General features: G+C 41.7%; 1 protein-coding gene across 1 annotated transcript in view; it reads right to left on the minus strand.

Annotated features, from left to right (window-relative positions):
- The window catches only part of gcn1 (GCN1 activator of EIF2AK4), an 86006-nt gene that overhangs the window by 25359 nt on the left and 38134 nt on the right, over window positions 1-22513 (minus strand). The window contains exons 28-41 of the mRNA XM_078421264.1: window positions 20122-20265; window positions 17734-17861; window positions 16680-16869; window positions 15953-16023; window positions 14701-14866; window positions 13049-13243; window positions 11874-12120; window positions 9215-9336; window positions 8858-8972; window positions 7086-7265; window positions 6384-6604; window positions 4873-4941; window positions 4059-4197; window positions 1964-2160 (exon numbers count right to left, since the gene is read on the minus strand). Coding sequence (XP_078277390.1) covers window positions 1964-2160; window positions 4059-4197; window positions 4873-4941; window positions 6384-6604; window positions 7086-7265; window positions 8858-8972; window positions 9215-9336; window positions 11874-12120; window positions 13049-13243; window positions 14701-14866; window positions 15953-16023; window positions 16680-16869; window positions 17734-17861; window positions 20122-20265 — 2184 coding nt within the window. The remainder of the gene's footprint in view (window positions 1-1963; window positions 2161-4058; window positions 4198-4872; window positions 4942-6383; window positions 6605-7085; window positions 7266-8857; window positions 8973-9214; window positions 9337-11873; window positions 12121-13048; window positions 13244-14700; window positions 14867-15952; window positions 16024-16679; window positions 16870-17733; window positions 17862-20121; window positions 20266-22513) is intronic.

Consider the following 22513-nt stretch of genomic DNA (forward strand, 5'->3'; position numbering starts at 1 on the left):
TTAGTGCCCTCCATAATGTTTGGGACAAAGATCCATCATTTATTTATTTGCCTCTGTACTCCACAATTTGAGATTTGTAATAGAAATTAGATTTTAATAAAGGCCATTTTTATACATTTTGGTTTCACCATGCAGAAATTACAGCTGTGTTTATACATATTCCCCCCATTTTAGGGCACCATAATGTTTGGGACACTTGGCTTCACGGGTGTTTATAATTGCTCAGGTGTGTTTAAATGCCTCCTTAATGCAGGTATAAGAGAGCTCTCAGCACCTAGTCTTTCCATCACTTTTGGAAATATTTATTGCTGTTTATCAACACGAGGACCGAAGTTATGCCAATGAACGTCAAAGAAGCCATTATGAGACTGAGAAACAAGAATAAAACTGTTAGAGACATCAGCCAAACCTTAGGCTTACCTCAGGCCTATTTCCGTGCTGCACAGCTCTATGACTAAAAGTTTCTCGAGGATGCTGTGTTCATTGGAGAGGATTAGCTATATGGAGAGATTGGACAAACTTAGATTGCTTTGTTTGGAGTGTCGATGGCTGAAGGGGGGGGGGGGGGTGACCTGATAGAAGTATATAGAATTATGATAGGCATGGATTGGGTAGATGGTGCCTAGAATACGCTACCAGGGGTAGTGATGGAAGCAATGTTTAAGAGACATGAATAGGCAGGTAATAGAGGGATATAATATAAGAAAATAACTGCAGATGCTGGTACAAATCGATTTATTCACAAAATGCTGGAGTAACTCAGCAGGTCAGGCAGCATCTCGGGAGAGAAGGAATGGGTGACGTTTCGGGTCGAGACCCTTCTTCAGACTGATGTCAGGGGGGCGGGACAAAGGAAGGATATAGGTGAAGACAGGAAGATAGAGGGAGATCTGGGAAGGGGGAGGGGAATGGAGGGACAGAGGGACTATCTAAAGTTGGAAAAGTCGACGTTCGTACCACTGGGCTGCAAACTTCCCAGGCGAAAGATGAGGTTTTCTGTTCCTCCAATTTCCGGTGGGCCTCACTATGGCACTGGAGGAGGCCCATGACAGAAAGGTCAGACTGGGAATGGGAGGGGGAGTTGAAGTGCTCGGCCACCGGGAGATCAGTTTTGTTAATGCGGACCGAGCGCAGGTGTTCAGCGAAGCGATCGCCGAGCCTGCGCTTGGTTTTGCCGATGTAAATAGAGGGATATGGTCTATGTGCTATGTGCAGGCAAATGGGATTAGAATGGCATAGCCAGGGCACACATAGCGGGCTGAAGGACCCATTCTTGTGCTGTTTTGTTCCATGAAGTTGCACTTTTGATGAGCAATGGTGGCATTTTTTTTTTTTTGCCTGTCACGTTTATGTCAGATTATTATACAGGCTCACCCAAACATCAAGTTTTCTCCATAAGTATGGTACATTTAAGCAAAAAGATGTTTTAAAAATTGCAAGCTCACTGAAGCTGACAATATCCTACTCCATTAAAATCAAAGTTGAAAATTCATCTTAAGAATGACCTTCATGGATGAATACACCATTAATCTTCCACATATGCAGTCTGTCAAATCTTTAACTACTATCACATTAACAGCAATGGGTGGCGTTAGAAAGTAGCAATTACGCATCACTTGATATTCAGGTGGCTTCTCTGTACGAGGAGAAAGGCAAAATGTATTAATGCTCAAGGGGTTGGTTTCTTGTGATGATTGGCATATCTTATGTGGAGGGAATAATAATGCTCACAGTATTATTGAAGGACAGCCATGAAGAGGTTGATGCAGCTCTTGGGAAGAGTCATTGCCCATTCTTCTCAGCATTTGAAAGAGGCTAATGAATATGTTTTCATGAATTTTAACTGGCATGTACTTGGCTTGAATATAATTTATCGTTGAGAAGGAATCATCTCTTGCTGCACTTAAAAAGATTCTGACAGTGAGAGATTAAAATTTCAGACTGCTTAAGTGCGGCCTTTTACCTTCAGAATGCAAGGTATAATGGCTCCAACATATGCAGTAAATTTGTCGCCAAACGTCACAGGTAGGTAGATGAACATCATCATGTAACCGTCACGGACATGTGGGGCAATCTCCACTTTGCTGGCCGTGGCGACGATGTCTGGCATGAGTTTTTCCAGCTTTTCAACTCCAAGTCCAGCCATCACCTCAGCCAAGCCTGAAACACAGAAAAGAGGCATTTCTCTTTGACAGTATAAAGGAGACGTACATGGTGAAATTTTTAAATCAGTAGTTGCAAAGATAGTCGTAAAATTGCTAAAGATACCATAAAAGTTCATCCATTAAATGAGGAATGTCAAATGTACAAGTCCATTCTTTGGTTTGCCATTCCTTGCTCAATGCACTGCAGATAAACCCACACATGACTGTTAACATCAAATTGGTAGACTGTTCCTTGGCAATTATGGGAATAGGAATTCTCACCAGTTCATTTTACATGCATTATTAGTTCTAATATTACAACTCTCCTTTCTTTATTAAGGTAACTAAGAATCACCGACTTGCAAGACTTTGTGAAAGGAAAGTTTATGAATGTGTGATGTCAACCGGAGATGTGCAAAGTCCAGACAACATCTTGGCTCATCACATTTCTGAGTCAACAAATGTTTCGCAATGCCCTTTGAACCTGCAGCAGATTGAATGTGCAGGAGCTATAGTCCTCTAGAACACATGAAGCACTGGTAAATTTGGGAGAGGTAATAGCTTACCCATGTCTCTGTTACCACTAGACTTGATTATTTCAATGCATTCCTGCCTTATTTTAGACTTCCAAACTGAGGGGCAAATCAAAAATTCTGGCACCAATCCAATGTGCTTGCTGACATCTAATGGTTCCTGGTTAGGTAATTTCTCATTCTTGCTTTGAAATCCCCTCCCATAAACATGGCTCTTTTCATTTCCAGTCTTCTCCATCCTGACTGATTTTACATCCATTCGCTTAAATTTGGCTCCTTTCTTCTTTTATTCACTTTCCCACATATGGCCATTGCCCAAGCTCCCTTTGCCCAAGATGTGTAAGTTTCCCCAAGAACCTTTCCACTTCCCGTTCCTCTTCATCAAAGCAATCAGCCTTTTCCATGCCTTTTGACAACAGAATGTTAACACCCTGCATAGTCTGGATAAATGCAGAAGACTTTTAGTGCGTGTTTTCTAATTAATCAGCTCTTACCTCGACGGCGATGTGATTTTTTTCTGTATTGTATCTCCGTCTGCACTGCAGCCTAACATCGAGGAGTTGGCGGCCTTGGCTGGAGACTGACTTTTGAGAGCTCCAACTGTGGGTGCTTGCGGACAACATCACGGAGCTCACGGTCTCTGGCCAGACCGACTTCGGGAACTCCAAGCCGCAGGAGTTTCGACCGCCCCGACGCGGGAGCTTCGACCGCCCCGACGCGGGAGCTTCGACCGCTGGCTGCGGGAGCTTGGACAGCAGGAGGATAAAAAGGAAGGGATTGGACTTTTTTTGACTTCCATCACAGTGAGGAATGTGGGGAATCCGCTGTGGTGGATGCTTATATTAGCTTTTATGTGGTTGTGTGTCTTGTTGCTTTTTTTTTTCTCATGTGGCAGTATGGTAATTCGCATATCACTATACCTTAATTGGTACATGACAATAAAGGACTTTTGAAACCTTTGAGCTCTGAAACCTTACAGAAAGAGTAATCAGCCTGAAACATAACTGTTTATCTCACCACAGATGCTGCCTTGCCGGCTAAGTTTAGATTAGAGATACAGCGCGGAAACTGGCCCTTGGGCCCACCGAGTCCGTGTAGACCAGTAATCCCCATACACTAGTACTATCCTACACACTAGGGACATTTTACAATCTTTAACTTACAAACCTGTACTTCCTTGGAGTGTGGGAGGAAGCCAGAGCACCCGTGGAAAACCCATGTGGTTATGGGGAAAACGTACAAACTTCGTACACACAACACTCGTAGTCAGGAATAAACCCGGGTCTCTTGTGCAGTAACTCTACCTCTGCCCCACTGTACCTCCAACAATTTTTGTTTTTATGTTTATAGAAACTTTCTCTTACTGAAGTCCCGATCTCACCTTGTGCAGCACCAGATCGATCAACCGAACTCTGCTCTGATGCTAGCATTTCCATGAGCCAAGGCAGCAGGTTATCAAAGCAGGACTCGCCCATTCCCTTCACCATGGCTCCCAGAGCTTTTGCAGACACTGTACGAACCTGGTATTTGGCAAAAGGACAAGTCATTGAATTAACAAGGTCAAGCTGAAAAGCAAAACTTCCACACCCATGCCTTACAACACAGAATTCAGAGATTGAAGACAGTATCAGGTTCCATAATAGATTAGAATTTAGGTTTAGTAACAGCATCCTGAGCACAGGTTAGCCAGGGAGAGCTGCATCAACTCTTACGGTTTAGTTACTAAACCAGAACATTTATAATTCTTAGTTCGAGCAACGAGCAATCATTTACCACAATGCATTTACTAACCGTGGCCCAATCCTCAATCATCAATGCATCTACTCATCAGATATTTCACGTATTTATTGTCATATTTTCCCAAGATATTAAAGGCAGCTGTATGGCCCATCTGGCCTAACCCATCTCTCAGACAATAAGTCCTCATCCACATTTATTTAACTCTAGCCTTCAGGGAGTAATTTAAAGTGGCCAATTAACCTACCAGCATGTTTTTGGATTACGGGAAGAGACCCATAAGAAATACAGTTATAGGGAGACTGCAAAGTCCCCACAAAAAAAACATCCAAAGGTAGGATCAAACCTGGATGGAGCTGTGTGGCAGCAGCACAGCGATTGTTGTGTTTAACAAGCAATTACCATTTTGGCTCCAGGTAATCACAATGATACCAACGGGAGGGAGCGAAGACTCTTACCTCTGGAACAGGGTCGAGCAGAGAAAGCTTTAATCCAGGCAACACACTGGGCAAGTACGGTGCAAGATCCTGCAACCATGCCAATGGAAAATAATTAGCAAGTCTGGTTTGATAACAACATTTTCCTCATTAAGAAAAGAAAATCTTGAAATATACAGCAGTTCCAAAACATTAAAATTCACCAGCCGCTGCTTTACGGGCTCTTGCACTATTTTCTAGTGCACAATTGCAATATCACAACATTTTCATTTTGTAATCTTACACTAGCTCGTCAGTTAACTAAACACCTTACACTGTTTTGGTTAAATAGATTTGGACAAGGGGTAACCAGTGACGACTATGCCCAGACGGATCTCCAAAAAGCACCTCATAAAGTGCCACATCAGGTATTATTGGGAAAAGCTTACAGCAGTGTATTGGCATGGAAGGAAGAATAAATGGCTAATGGAAAGCAGATAGTAGACATGGATGGGTGTTTTCTGGTTGCAAGGTATAATAAGTGGTGCGCCACAGGAATTGGAGCTGGGCAGTCAAGGTTTTATAATTTACATAAATGACTTGGATGAATTCACTGAAGGCATGGTTGCTAAATTTACTTATATCATAAGATAAGACAGAAATCAAACTGTGAAGAGGACGTATGTAGGTTTAAGTGGGCAAAGATTGAGCAATAGGAAAATATCATGCAAGAAATTGAAATTGTTTTGGCAGGAAAAATAAAAATACAATTAAATAATGAGATTTAATTTACTGTTCATATGCAGGTACAGTTTATTGCAAAGAGAATTGAATACAAAACCAGAGATTATGGTTTAGTTATTCTAGGCATTGGCAAAGCCGCAGCTGGAGTATGCTGCACATTATTGGTCTATTTAAGGAAAGATGTAAACATATTGGAAGCAGTTCAGAGATGATTTAGCAGATTGATATGTTGAGCCGTTCAGTTGTCTTCTAAGTGAAGACTGATTAGGCTAGGTGTATCCAGTGGGGTTTTGGAGAGCAAGATGGGATTTAATTGAAACAGATTTTGACAGTTTTGCAGGGCTGAATGTGGAGAATGTTTCCACTTGTGAGAAGATCTGGAAATAGTTTTCCATTTAAAAGTAAGAGGTATTAGTATTAGTAAAAAAGTATTAGTTATGAGATGAAATGTTTTCTCTGCGTAACAAGCCTTTGGAATTATTTTCCTCAAAAGGGTTGTGGGTGCACAGTCATTGAATATTTTACAGACAGGGGTACATAGATTATTGCCATAAAGGCGGTGGTGGGGAGTGAAAGTATTCCGCAGGATCAAGTTGAAGTTACAATCAGATCAGCCATGATTTTATTAAATGGCAGAGCAGGCTTTAAGAACCGTGACCTACTCCTGCTCCTAATTCTTATGTTTGTATGCACCTCCAACTGAAAATGTAATAATGGTCACAAAGTCATAGGCAATATTTGCTAACATCAATTCTTATTAGCAATGTCAGAAAGGGTGAAAGTCTTATTTGCAACATTGCAAGCATTACCTTCTGGTCTGTAAGAGAGTACATGTTTCCAATGATCTGAGCTGCCATCTTACGGGTATCTGTGGATCGATCTTGGAATGCTCTCTGTACAATTGGCATGATCAGGGCCAAAGATGGAGCATCAATAAAGTGGACAAACTTAGTATCCAGCAGAGTCTGAAGGCACAGCTGTGTCCTCCTGGATGGATCTGTCAGCGCATCCAGTAGAACTGGGGTAATTGCTGGTCAATAAAAACACAATGCACGAGTTTAATTATTTGCATTCACATTTAATAGAATGAAAAAAACCCAGCTAAACTATTCTTCCCTTAATTCACTGCTCTACATCAGTGAATCTAATACTCGGGTATTGGCTACAAGTAGAAATTCGCTCTACAACAGTGAATCTAATACTCGGGTATTGGCTACAAATAGAAATTCATCAGTATATTTAACAAACCCCTCAAGTTTAGAATTAACAATGTTTGGTCTAAACACCGTTAAAGTACACATTCACTTACCCAGGAGCAGATCATTCAAGTTCACTAGCCTGCCTGGAAAATTGGACCTTCCCAAGGTGGGATCTTGGGTACATCTCTACAATTAGATTCTATTGTCTAAATAAATCCACTTCACGACGTAGTGCATTGGGAAACCATGCAGGGAAGAATGGTTAATTTGAAGGGGTTTTATATGGAGTCTTGTCCAAAAGCAGCAACTCACCTAAGATTTCTGGGTTCCTGATAACAGAGCCAATCTGTCGTAAAGCCTGCTGTCCTGCCTTCTGCACCTTCACGTGGGAATCAGTCAGGACCTCGGTCAGCTTGGGGACAATGTTCGGCAGACAGGACGACAGCTGCTTGGGAGCACAGTATGCCATGGCGCCCAGCAATTCAACTGAACCTAAAGTTGCAATATGGACACCAGTTCAAGGATTCATCCAGGACACAGACTGGTTTAGATAAAAACCACAGACTCAGCTACAAGCAAATTTCAATGCATCATTTCTTGTATTTCATTTAACTTGAAAAATAACAGAGATATCACAAAGAACAACACTTAATAAGACTTTTCTTTGCCTTCCATCACAGTGAGGGTGTGCCTGGAGCAATCACTATGATGGCTGTTTGTGTTAAAAATTGTAATTGTGTGTCTTGTGTTCTTTATTGTCTACTGCCGGACCCTGACGTGAGAGGACGCTGGCGCTATTTGTTCGCCGCTTCTCCGTCAGGATAGTTTGTCTGTTCGTTTTTATGTCTTGACTGTTTTTGTAAAGCGTCTTTGAGCATTTGGAAAAGCGCTATAAAAAATAAATGTTTATTATTATTATTATTATTATTATTAAAGCATTAAATTAACTTTGGGTAAATTTTGAGTAGCTGGATTATAAATACATTCATCGGTACCGAACAGAATATATTTACATGCTGGCTGACTTCTCATCTCTACCTGGTATGATCATAAGCAGCAGCACTTTCTACATGTAATTTATATGTGCATCAGTTGAGTGGGAGCAAAATCTTTATGGAGTCATGCATGTGCAGGAAGGGAAAGGAACGATGTGTGCAAGTATATGGCTCAGCTTTCTGGGACCTGATGGAATAATTCTTTTCCCTGTAGCTTTACAAGAGAAATAAAAATAAAATTTATCTTGGGTCGGGTTCCTGACTTGAAACGTTAAAGAATAGATTAACTGGGCTTATATTCACTGGAATTTAGACAGATGAGAGATCTTATAGAAATATATAAAATTCTTAAGGAATTAGACAGGCTAGATGCAGGAAAATATATTCCCGATGTTGGGGGAGTCCAGAACCAGGGCTCACCGTTTAAGAATAAGGGGCAGGCCATTTAGGATTGAGATGAGGAAGAACCTTTTCACCCAGAGAGTTGTGAATCTGTGGAATTTTCTGCCACAAAAGGCAGTGGAGGCCAATTCACTGGATTTTTTCCAAGAGTTAGATATAGCTCTTTGGGCTAAAAGAATCAAGGGATATGGGGAGAAAGCAGGAACGGGGTACTGATTTTGGATGATCAGCCATGATCATATTGAATGGTGGTACTGGCTCGAAGGGCCGAATGGCCTACTCCTGCACCTATTTTCTATGTTAACTGGTTCTGCTTTCTGCCAGATGCTACTTTACTGTCAGAGTTCTTCCAGCATTTTTTTTCTTGTTTCAGATTCCAGCATCTGCAGTTTCCTTCCCCCCCCCCCCCCTCCATTTTTTCCCCATTCCCTTACCCATTGACGACAACTTCCCACATGAGAAGTCAGGTTAAAATGGAGTGATATTTTACTCAATATCCCAGTGATATCCCAATGGTGCCACTAAATCCAGGGGTGTGAGAGAGGAGGGTGAGAAGAAAACCTTCTGGGTGTCTTTAAAGTTGGAAAGTGAGAGATCCAAAGCAATTGAGCAAAGTGGATTCGGTTTTACCTCCCCTGCTCCTGTCAGGTGGATAAAGTTAAAATCATCTCAAGTATTTGACGATACCTGCTTTAGTTCTCCAGGATTCCTCCTCCAGGGCAACAAGCAGTGATGGCAGCACAAGCTTCACGCCATGTGCACTCAGATTCCGCATCACTGCCTTTGCAGTATCATCAGATGCCTGTGAGGAAAACAAGTTGTAGTTATGAGCGTTACTTGCGCTTGAGAACTATCGTGAGAAGTTAACAACAGAGCAGAGTTTATATTATTAATTTAATCCCACAAGAAAATAGTATCAATACTGTTTACCGGGAACCTTTACAGGTAACAAGAGGAGACCACTTAATGTCCAGGCCACACACATAAAAATAAAAAAAGACAAGGTGCAGTAAAAGGCTAGTTACAAGTACAAGATCCACTGACCTCTCGGACATACTGGTTGCCATCACCAAAACACAACAGCAAGTGAGGAAGCACGTGCACCACATATGGCTCAAAGAGTTTCCCCAACATATTGCACAACATCTCAAAAGCAAACAGAGCACCTATGAAGAAGAGCAACAAAAAGTAGATGGTTTTACTGAGGCTCCAGGGAATACCTGGACTATACAACGTACGAGGAAAATAGGACATTCTCAGACACTATTAGTAAAATGCTGTTGGGCCAAATGAGTGGTGTTTACCTGTTATTTGGAGTTATTCAAAAATTCAACATTTGAATATTGGTGTCAACATTAATTCAAACATATATATAGTGCAACATCATAGTGCTCCTATTGGAAACAATAAAATTATTTCTGTGGCTCTGATCAATGCTTAAAAAGCACCAGGGCAAGATGGTGCAGACACTGAAATGGATGCATTGGAGGTAGGCTCTGTGCCTCATTTTGTTGTGTTACTATCAGCTCTGAGCAAGCCTGCATGCCATCCTTTTCCAGTATTCTAATATTCTCTTGATGATCCCTTCAACTTTGATCACATCAGTTTCCTCAAGAATTCTACATTCTAATAACTTTTGTGCAAAGATTCTAAGCTTACCTTTTCGGCTTCATGGGGCTGATCCTACTTATAGGCCCCTACGATATAAAATACCAGATACTGCAAGAAATCTTTCATTACTTGTCCCAAAGTACCTTCATAATTCCATACATATTTGTTCAACGAGTTTTCCCTAAACCTTCTCTATTGTATCAAATGACAGTCTTTGATCAATGGAGCCACAGTAAATGATGCAAGACTTTAATCATTAAATACAAATGTGAAAAGTTTTAAAACTGGCGGATCAGGTGCAGAGATTACAATGCAGAGAAAGCAAATCTGAATTTACCCCACAGGGCTAGATTAAATAAACAGATACCGTAACATTTACTTTGAAAGCATACAGGTCAATTAAAAAAAAAGGTGACGTTTTGACTTTGTTTACACTGGAACAGCTGTTCAACAGCTCACCTTTCAAAGCGAGGACTAAGGAAAACCAATGATCATTTTACAGTGCATTGTCACTGCTGTTTGCAATGGTGTTGAGATGATCAAGTCAAGTCAAGTCAAGTCAAATTTATTTGTCACATACACATACTCGATGTGCAGTGAAATGAAAGTGGCAATGCCTGCGGGTTGTGCACAAAAATAATTACAGTTACAGCATATAAATAAAGTTAATAAGTTACTAAACATAGCACAAAAAGTGTCGACAAAAATTTAGTCTCTGGGGTTATCAAAGTTGACAGTCCTGATGGCCTGTAGGAAGAAGCTCCGTCTCATCCTCTCCGTTTTCACAGCGTGACAGCGGAGGCGTTTGCCTGACCGTAGCATCTGGAACAGTCCGTTACTGGGGTGGCAGGGGTCCCTCATGATCTTGCTTGCTCTGGATCTGCACCTCCTGATGTATAGGTCCTGCAGGGGGACGAGTGTAGTTCCCATGGTGCGTTCTGCCGAACGCACTATTCTCTGCAGGGCCATCCTGTCCTGGGCAGAGCTGTTCCCAAACCAGACTGTAATGTTGCCGGACAGGATGCTCTCTACAGCCCCAGAGTAGAAGCAATGGAGGATCCTCAGCGACACTCTGAATTTCCTCAGTTGTCTAAGGTGGTAAAGGCGCTGCTTAGCCTTACCCACCAGTGCGGCAATGTGCGTTGCCCACGTCAGATCCTCTGAGATGCGGACTCCCAAGTATTTGAAATTGCTCACCCTATCCACAATAGACCCATTTATCTCCAGTGGCGTGTACGTCCTTGGATGTTTAGCCCTTCTGAAGTCCACAATCAGCTCCTTTGTTTTAGTGACATTCAAGAGGAGGCTATTGTCCTGACACCAGAGTGCCAGATCAGCCACCTCCTCCCGGTAGGCCTTCTCATCGTTGTTGGAGATCCGGCCCACCACCACAGTGTCATCAGCAAACTTGATGATGGAGTTTGAGCTGAACCTGGCCCTACAGTCATGTGTGTACAGGGAGTACAGTAGGGGGCTAAGGACGCAGCCCTGGGGGGATCCTATGTTCAGGGTGAGGGAGCTAGATGTGTGTTCCCCCATCCTGACCACTTGGGGCCTGGCAGTGAGAAAGTCCAGGACCCAGGCACACAGAGGGGTGCTAAGCCCCAGTTCCAGCAGCTTCTCAACCAGTCTGCTGGGGACTATTGTGTTGAATGCTGAACTAAAGTCAATGAACAGCATCCTCACATAGCCCCCCTGGCTGTCCAGATGAGAGAGAGCGGTGTGTAGAACCTGGGAGACCGCATCATCCGTGGACCTGTTCGGACGGTATGCGAACTGTAGTGGGTCCATGTTGCGAGGAAGGAGGGCGCAGATGTGCTTCTTGACTAGCCTCTCCAAGCATTTCATGACAACCGAGGTGAGGGCCACCGGTCGGTAGTCATTTAAACACGCTGAAGAGGCATTCTTTGGCACCGGTACAATGATGGATCTTTTGATGCAGAAATTAAATCAGTTAAAAGAACATTTGGAGCTATCTCATTTGCAAAAGATTTTGATGCTGTGGGTGGTATCCCAACCATCACATCAACTGTTGTCATTCAGTGTGGATTTCTGAGGTTTAAATTTAGAAATAAGCAGATGCTCGTCTCACCTTCCCTTCTCCGGAAGTTCTTCTTGTCCTGAATAGCATCTGTCAATGTCACCATTATTTCCTGCTGCTTCAGGGCGAGAATCCCCAATCCTTTTACCAGTCCAGCCAGACCATATGCTGCCCCTTTCCGCTCAGCGTATTTATCCGACTCCAGTAATAGCTGCAGCAATTTCTGAACCATGCCAGCGGCATCATCTCTGATGGCAGGCACCAGTGGCGGCAGGCAGCTAGCCACCGACTCCTGCACCTACAAAATCAAACGCGTTTACTTCAGCAGTGAACAAATTACAGTGAAACAGGGCCCACTGTCATAGACAATGTCTAATCTTGAGTAGAATTAGATTGGTACATGATAGCCAGGCCCAAATGTTTGACATCAGAGGATTGCACTGACATCTATAAATTAATTTCCAATTCTAAAGCTTTGAAGCAAAGAAATAATAAATGTATGTACTGAGCTCCTGATGTGCTTTGGAATCCATTAAAGTTACTTTTTGAAATCTGGTCACGGCTGCGACAGCTGACACTTGACATCCACAGTCTTGGAGTGAAAGAAAGAGACAACACAGAAACAGTGCCCCAATCGCACTGAGTCTACGTTGATCGTTAATCATCCATTTACACAACTCACAATTTGTAATTCTTCATTCTCAACTCCCTCCAACTTCTTAATTTTACCACACACCAATATTCCAGGGGCAATCCACAGTAAACAATTAACCCACCGATACACAAGAGTTGGGATATGGGATGAAACCAGAGGATCAGGAGGAAATCCATGTGTCACATGCAAACTCCATGTGACACAACCCCAGGTCGGGATTAAACCAACGTCCCTGGTGCTGCGCCAACCTATTTTGCAGACATCAAGTATCCAAAAATTGCAGAGTGACGATGACCAAAATACATTTCATTATTTCGGGAGAGGTAAATTTAATATAGAGGATAATCCTGATCATCTTCGAGTATTGACACAAGGTCTTTTACTGTCTCTTGAGACGGCATATACAGTCTCTAACCTCTCATCTGAAAGTCAGTGTGTTGGATGGGACAGCAGTCGTCCTGTACTGCTTTGTAGTGCCTGTCTAAACCTGATGATACAGTGCCCAGAGTTGGAACAGGACCCCCAAGTGAGCTACCAATGAGCCAAGGACTGGTGTACATTAGCACAATACCTGTTGGGATGGCGTTGAGAGTGCAGTGATGAGCTTTGCCACAATGGGTTTAACTTTGGGATCGCTCATTTCCAAATGCTTTGCCAGAGAACCCATGAGAATGACCACGCTTTGCCTCACAGCATCATAATTAGCATCATTAGGGGCATTTCTCAGGAACTCTTCAAATACCGGTAGGAGCGAAGTGACATTATCCTGCAGAGAAAAGGGAACAGTAGGTTAGTGGTCGGCGTGCACTGGTAGGGCCGAACGGGCCTGTTTCCGTGCTGTAATTGTTATATGGTTATATGGTTATGGTTACTGGAACAATAGAATAATACAAATTTACAGCATATGAGATGATTATTCATGCCATTGTGTTTATGCTAGGCGAATCAGGGCAATTTCAGCTGAGCCCAGAGTTTAAACATCCTTGTAGATCACATCCTTCCTTGCGTATGGCAACCAAATAAGCAAAGTGCTCTCACTGCAGTCTAACATTTATAACAGTTTGTCAGTTTTAGTGCCATGTTTTTTTGTTATGTTATAATCAGATAAAATTTGGTATTGCTAGGGAGGTAAGCAACAAATAGAAATGTACAAATCAAACACGATATGGCCCACTCAAACAGGCCATGTACAACGAGCTCAATGCTTTACTACATTTTTACTTGCATTCATTAAACACTCCTCACAATTAAAAAAAATATTTAAAGAGATGGGTGCACCTGGCCAACAGAACAAGTCTACAAACATATTTGTAGTCACTAGCCAGCGACATCAATTCCTTCTTTAAAAGTCTCTATCTAAATTCTTTCAAAATATCTTCTGAAATTTCAAGAATTATACCATCAGAGAGTTTGTAAATTCATTTTACATCTATTTCACATGCATAGTAATGAACTGTGACATCCTTAAGGTATCATAACCTGTTTGCTAATTCTTTACTTCCAATACAATTTATCACCTATTTTCTTATTACTGTTCCATTAATTAGGATATCATTTAAAGAATGCCTGTCACAAAGGAATGGCATCGAGATATGAGTCACTTATTTAAATTATTAGAAATACTCTCCACACCTCAGAAGAAACCCAAGGCAAACAATATCCTTGAATGAAGGCAAGCCGAGTTGTATTCCCACTTGTCTTTCATGACCTCAACATCCCAAAGCACTTACAGCTAATTAAATATGATTAACGTGTTGTCATTTGGCCACAGCCAATTTGCATTAAATAATCCCATAACTACAATATAATAATAGCAGTTGGGGTTTTTTTTAAGAGCTGTTAGGCAAGGGACAAATGTTGGTCAGAACACCCTTGCCATATATCAGCTTGTGGCTTGCAAACATTTCCTGCATTTAACATCTGATATGAAATACAGCACTTCCAATGATGCAGCATTTCTTCAAAAGAGCAAGAGTGTCAACCAAGATTTTCGTGCTCATGTCCTTCCAGTCCTCTGCCTCAGAGACAATGTCCTCTCAGTGGAGAGACTGAGTTATGGTTGACCTGTTAAGATTCCCAGTGGCTCCACAGCTGCTACAAGCACCTCAACAATGTGTCCATTCTTGATAAACGATTTGTCAACCATTATTTAATTATCGATGTTTGAACACCATGAATCCAGTGCCACAAAAGCTAGTTACTTCATACAGTAGGCAGACCTACCTTTCCATGGGTGTTAAGTGCAGAAAGAGCTGCATCCAACATGCACTTTCTGACCTCAGGGTGACGGTCATTCAAGGCTTCAGGCACATAGAATTGAAATAGGAGCTTGACTTGCGATCCATCAAAATACTGGGAAAGTTTGTTCAAAGCCAGAGCAATTCCACACCTACAGAAGGGAGAGCACTCCATTACAAGCTTTTCCCCACATGTTAAATAGTAGTTTACATAAACCAGTGCATAAAATCCCAAGCAAATACTCAGTAAAATGGTCCCACATAGATCCAAGAGATCTCCGTTTCAGTTGTGTCTGTTGGATGGCAATCAAGAAGGGCAAGCAAAAAATGGCAAAACTGTCTGAAAGGTCCCGACCTGAAACATTACCTATTCTTTTTCTCTGGACATACTGCCTGACCCAGTGAGTTAATCCAGCACCTTTTGCCTATCTAAGCCAAAAAAAATGGCATCTGCTTTAGCGAGAAGAAAGAGCCCATACAATCTACCTCCAAGCATGTCCACTGACCTATGCTGGAAGGTATACATATGCATACAAATTGAGGCTAGGCTCAGCAACAGCTTTCCAGTTACTACTTTGGTCAAATAAATTTGGCCATTTGGATAAGATCCTAGAGGGAAAGTGGCATTGATGTAACACCACCTTCACATTCTCTGCAATGTGCACAGTACCTCAACTTAAAAATGCCACCATTCCTTTGTAGCTGGTGGTCAAGATCTTCCAACACAATGAATAATGCAATGCACAGTTGCAGCCCAATGTACAAAGGAGTCACTAACCCAAATTTGTAAATCAGTTTCTTTGCAAGTGGAATAGAGTTCTAATGTCATCACATGGGTCAGAGACACTGCCTCTGAGCCTAATGCTGCTAATATACCCTCAGCCCCCTCTCCGATTTCTTTTAAATTGCTGGGTGTTGAAACCTCAATATGAACATCCACACTTCGGAATAATTGAGGCATAATGGGACATGCTACAGCTATTTGTAAATGCGGCATTCATATATCAGGGAGTATTTGTCCTTCATTGCATGCACTGAATGCTTAGATAGCTAGAGATGAGGAATAAATGCTGGCCTTGGCAATGAGGCACACGTGCCAAGCAATAACATGCAAAAATAATTTCCAACTCAGATTTAGGTCAGGGAATAGGTAGGTACATGAAGGGCATCAAGGAGGAGCAACAAAAGAAAAGGCACTGCATGTTAGCTACCTTTCACAAAACGCTCAGACACCGTACCTGGCTTCCCATTGATCAGGTGGAGATTCGGATATTACTCGACCAAGAGCATCCAACACTGGGGGTGGCCTCTGCACAAAACAATTAGATTCATCAGCAATTACTAACAACTGAAAGCTAGACATTGACATTGACATGAACTCAAAGAATGAATGTGAGAAAAAGTTTCTAAATATTTTCCTTCCCCCTTTAATTAACAAAATGAAAACTTCAACGTACTGCAGTCTGGTCCAGACAAGAAGCTGTGAACTTGGATGATGCACCACTGGAACAGTGAAGTTTATTCCTATGAAATTTCTGCCCTTCCCTCTTCTACATGTGCCTCTCATACTAATATTAATCCATCTAAGATCTCCATGTTTATGGACTTTTTTTAATTTTAAGGAAGGCGTAATGAAAATTGGCATGAAACATTTAGGTTTATCCTACAATACCTGTTCATTACATCTCACTGAATTTTAATTTCGTCTTTGAAGCTGACTCTTGACAGGCTACAAATGGCTGCTCACTAATGTGCTTCCCCTTCCTAAATGCACTTTGTGTCAGCATCACCCAAAACAAATATTCCACTGAATTAACCATGCAAAACTTAATTCCCTCCTCAAGAGTTCTTCCATATACTAACAAGCAAAGAAAACCCAGAAATCTACACGTCCAAGTTCGGATGAAGATCTTTTTCATTCTTTCCCTACATTTGTCCTCAAAAGAGCTTACGAAAAATTCTTACGTAGAGTTTCTCCTGGTAAATTTCAATCAGCTTAGCCATCACTTCAGCGGCCTGCTGCTGATACTGTGCCACAGCATTGGACAGTGCTTCTGCTCCTGCTTGGCGGATTGCTTCCTCATGATATATCACATCCTTAATCAGTAGTGAGCAGAGGTTTGGCTGCAACTCCAGTCCCATGGTGTCCCACAACCTGAAACATAAAAGGAATCATGGAAGAACATTTAGATGATCACTGTGGAGAATCCCACAGCAGTTTATCTGATGCAGAGCCCAAACAGATGAGATAGCCACAAAATGCTGGAGTAACTCAGCGGGACTGGCAGCATCTCTGGAGAGAAGGAATGAGTGATGTTTCGGGTGGTCTAAAGAAAGGTCTCGACCCGAAACGTCATCCATTCCTTCTCTTCAGAGTTGCTGCCTGTCCCGCTGAGTTACTCCAGCTTTTTGCATCTAGCTAATATATTTAGTGGTCTGTACAACAGAGTTAAAATAAGATATCAAAACATTTCAAATCGCTTATCTTTTATAAAGGAATAAAACTAATCACAATGGAGTCCTTTTATAAACATTGAAATATCTCAGTCAATTCCATACTTTTCAAAACAAAATCACTTCTATAATACTGGGGGGAAACAACCAATTTTCAATAACCAGCTCCTAGAAACAGCAATGAAATTAATTAATCAGTTTTAGTAATGTTGATTAAAGAACAGTACTAAGTCTCAGACAGTACTAATGACTTCCTTCCTCTGCTTATAACTAGTGCCATGGGATATCTTACAACAGCTGTGAGACCAAAGGTTTAATATCTCTTTTAGAAGAAGCCATCCCAAGCGTGCGGTATTTCCACAGAATTGTACTGCAAACCACAATGGTACCAGGAAAAATAAAATCATAATGACTTATAACTGGAGGTTGGATATTTAGTAGGTTTAAGACATACTCAATGAATACTTTTATTGTGCGAAGATAGACTACTCAAAAACTAATGAAGAAACATTAAGTTATGAGCACTCTTATCATCACAATAGGTTGCCAGTAAACAAGTCCTTACCTTTTAGCCTGCAGTTTGCTCTCATCATCTACGTCAAACTGGGAAATCCACAGTCTGCGCAGTAGGTTCAATCCATTCTTCTCATCGCTGTCTGGAGTGGGCAGCACCATGTTCATCTCCATCATTCCCTGCAAAACAGCAGAAGTGCAGGATGATGTCTACTACCTACAAAGCCTGCCTTAAACCTCAAGAAAACAAATTGCAGAATCTTACAAGGTGTCAGCCACGTGTCAATGGCAGCAGCACTTGGTGCCAAAAGGCTGGAAGTTCACATCCACTTTCAGAGACCCAAGTGCAAATGTGGGGACTTAGAGTATGCAACTCAGCAGGGTGAAAATGATTCCATGATACTATATTCAAATGCAGCAGGCAGAATCCACCTGGGGTTTGTCCAGTTGCTATCAATGGATGGTCAGCACCTCATATTTCACTTGGGGAGCTTACACCCCAGCGGTATGAACATTAACTTCTCTAACTTCAAGCAGCCCTTGCTTTCCCTCTCTCTCCATCCCCTCCCCCTTCTCTGATCAGTCTTACTGTCTCAGACTACATTTTATCTCTGTACCGCCCTGACATCAATCCCCTGACATTAGTCAGAAGAAGGGTCTCAGAGAAACAAAGAAACTTAGAAAATAGGTGCAGGAGTAGGCTATTCGGCCCTTCGAGCCAGCACTGCCATTCAATATGACCATGGCTGATCATCTAAAATCAGTACCCCGTTCCTGCTTGCACACAATACTCCAGGTGCGGTCTCACCAGGGCCCTGTAAAACTGTAGTAGGACCTCCTTGTTCTTAAATTCAAATCCTCTTGCAATGAAGGCCTACATGCCATTGGCTTTCTTCACTGCCTGCTGTACCTGCATGCTTACTTTTACAAGCACACCCAGGTCTTGTTGCACCTCCCCTTCTCCTAATCGGACACCATTCAGATAATAGGTAGACACAAAAATGCTGGGGTAACTCAACGGGACAGGCAGCATCTCTGGAGAGAAGGAATGGGTGACGTTTCGGGTCGAGACCCTTCTTCAGACTGCATTTACCAGGTTTTGCTCCATTACCTTGTAGGTGTCAGCATTCTGGAACTTGGTCTACCTTCCCAAGTGCATATCCAACTATCACAAGTGATGCAAGTTTATGCTTCACCACCCTTTTAAGCAGATTGACTACCACCATTCACCGGGTAAGGAGAAAGCTGCTGCTTCTTCCTGCTGCTGCTTTAACGATTGTTTTAAACATATGCCCCCCTCTCCCACTAGATGACTGTTTTCTTTCACCTTCAGCCTCCTGTTCCAAAGAAAACAACTAAACACCATGAAATCTTCCATCATTGTAGAAATTCTCCAGGACTAAGAAAAGATCCTTGAACTCATCATGTAATCACATCTTCCTGTAGGGTGATGACCAGTATTGAAAACAGAATTATAGGTTTTTAGTTTTAGAGATACAGCGTGGAAGCAGGCCCTTTGTCTCACTGAGGTCCATGCTGATCAGTGATCAGGAACAATTAACAGAAGCAATTAACCTACAAACCTGCACGTCTTTGGAGAGTGGGAGAAAACCGGAGCACCTGGAGAAAACCCTTGCGTTGCAGGGAGAACGTACAAATTCCATACAGACAGCACCAATAGTCAGGATCGAACCCGGGTCTCTGACGCTGTAAGGCAGCAACTCTATCACTGTGCCACCCTAGGTGTGGTCTAACTCGACACAACAGTTTTAGCATTACTATCAAGCTTCGATATTTATGCCTTGACATCCACAATATCATCCTGACTACCTGTGGCCATGCATTGCAAGGTCCATCTGTCCCTTTATATTTCATTGCAAAAATTGGTGCAGGCGAGTGGCTCTGAGGTAAAGGACCAGTCACGATCTTATTGAATGGCCTCCTCTTGCACCTATTGTCTATAAAGGTAGGTGATGCTGAATGGCCTACAGCCACATATATTCCTATACAAAGAAGGATTTAATTGTGATCAAAAGTTTGTTCAGCAGGCTAGATTTTAAGAAAAGGTCTGGAAAGAAAGGCAGACATTGCATTAAACACAATGCAGGGCATGCCAAGGCAAAACTACATTTTCTTGCCTTGGGTTTTCCTTTCCCAAATTTATTACCTGAAATTTTACCTCTGTGGAAGAAACTCCATGCAAGTTTACTGTTCAATGAACCAGTTGAAATCCTCATCCTATCGCTTTAACATTTGTGGTCAACCATATGCAGGGTTTTTGTTTCACGTGCAAGTGTGGAATCATGCCTCCTTTAAGTCTAAAACACCGAACCCATTGAAATTCCAGTGGAAAGATCCCTCCAGGAACCAATGCAGCTACCCAAATGCACCACGTGTTTCAATGTTAATAAACAGAAAATATGAATGAAAGTTTTGTTACCCTAAGAGCAGCATCCCGCACTGCTGAACACGGTGACAGCAGAGCTTGCAAGAGGACATCAACCTCTTCCTGTTCAGCATATGCACATCCTTCTTCTCCACTGCTGCTGGCACACAAGGATGTCAGAGTATTGGAAGCCAGTACCTAAAAGGACAGATGCGATGTTAACATTTTACAAATTAACTGGAACCCAAATGTTCTCTTTCCATCTGCTTGCTGCTTTTCCATGAAAGTGAAGCTGTGCACACTTTGCAGAATCTGGAGAATAAACATGGAAGATGTTGATACAAAGTGCTGGAGTAACTAACTCATCGGGTCAGACAGCATCTCTGGAGGACATAGATAGGTGACATTTCGTGTTGGGACCCTTCTTCAGACAGGTTTGCAGTGCGTGGTTGAAAGGGGCGTATCTGGGGGATCAACAGAGATATTGAATGAAGGAAGATCATGAGTGGGAGGATTAGAGGAAAATTGGCAGGAGGATAGGTAGACTGAGAAAGGTCACCTTGGAGATTGGATAAGGAAATTGAATAAGATTGAAGTCCTAAGAAGGGTCCCAACCTGAAATGTCACCTTTTCACATTCTCCAGAAATGCTGCCTGACCTACTAAGTTACTCCAAAACTGTGTGTCTTTTTTTTGTAAACCATGATTTGCAGTTCTTCTTGTCTCCATGGAAGATGATGGCATGGTTTAATGCTGTTTATGGATCGTTGCAAAGCAATCTTATCTAATTGCATCATCTATCAGGTAAAACACATGGCACAAACTGTTACCTGTTAATCTTCTGGATGCAATATAAAATGTAATGCTCTAAGTATACGTACTGTCTGAAGACATCAATATTCAAGTGACTGCAGCTGCACTAATTGAATTAGGCAGTTACTTACAGAAATATTATTAGCGTAAATTAATAATCTTCTGGTAAAAATTGAGTGACAACATAAATCTGCTTTTATTGAGGAATAAGCTAAAGGAGGACAGTCAACAAAGATATTATAAGGGAAGAGGTCCTGTATAACTTAATTAAAAGTATTTTTGAGATAACCAGAATATCTGATGTGGTATACATGATCTTAGTGAGACAGCTAACCAAATACAACATGGGAGATCCATCAAGAACCTAAAAGTCTATGGGACCCAAAGGAAAGCAATAAGTTGGATCAAAAATGAATCTGTTCAATGAGCAACTTGGCAACTGGTGAACAGAGTAAGTCACTTTTTCTTATGGGATATTGAAATGATGTAGACTTAAGTATGGATGTCATCATTTAGAAATTTGACAATGGCTTCAAAACTGGCTGAATGGTTCAAGGTAAACATTTTCACATCAAGAAAAGGGATGGGGTTGTCAAATCTAGAAATCTGGACAATATGCATAATGGTTCAGGCAAAACAAACAAAAATGAAGCCTACATTAGACATGAAGTGTTTAATGCAGAATAAAAACCTGGAGTGTTTAGGAAGTTTAGAATCAAATTAAGGGAAAATGCAGAAAATCAAAGATCCGGAAGAACTCAGTGGGTCAGACAACATCAGTGGAGGTAATTGGTAGATGTCGCTTTGTGATGGGATCCTCCTTCAGATTGATCAATCAGATGAAAGATCCTGACCAGAAATGTTGCCTTTCCATTCCCTCCACAGACTTAAAAAATGAAGGAAACTGCAAAGATTTCTCATCATTTTTAATGCTTCCAAGAAGAATGGAAGACTGTTAAAATCATGATGTGTAGAAAGGAACTGCAGATTGCTGTTCAATGTGGTGAGGGTGATGCAGCTGTGTTCTACTTCGATTTTAGAAAGTCTTTTCACAAAATCTCAATTGCTAGGTTGATCAAAAAAACATTGGATCAAAGTGAAAAAGTGGGAAAAGTGAATACCAAGGGTAAAAGAAGACGATGGAAGCATTCATCACATTGAAAAAGTTCTAGAATGTGATCTACCGGGGAACAAAGATGGTGTAATAAGTGGGATTAAGTTTTCTTTTGACTGGCAACCACACAATGAGTCAAATGGCCTGCTTGCCTCGTAAACAATATATTATTCCATTTTGGGCAACAGCAGGACATTGATGGACTAGTTAAGCAAGTTCAAAAGAGGCAAATAGGTTTCAGCTCAGTGAAGTACGAGATAAAGCATTTTGGAAAGGTCAATGAAGGATGGCATGATAAACAGTAGGATACTAACATGTACAGGAGCAGAGGAACCTTGGAGTGCATGCATCCAAATCGAAGATACTACGTCAGATAAATATTGAATTTAAGGAAGCTTATTAGATACCTGCCTTTATTAGCTAGGCATGGCACACAAGAGCAATAAGGTAATGTTAGAAATATGTAAAACATTAGTTAGGGCACACCTAGTGTACCATGTACAATTCAGATTGTGACTCA

Source organism: Rhinoraja longicauda, chromosome 25, assembly GCF_053455715.1.
Source record: "Rhinoraja longicauda isolate Sanriku21f chromosome 25, sRhiLon1.1, whole genome shotgun sequence".
Lineage (NCBI taxonomy): Eukaryota > Metazoa > Chordata > Chondrichthyes > Rajiformes > Arhynchobatidae > Rhinoraja > Rhinoraja longicauda.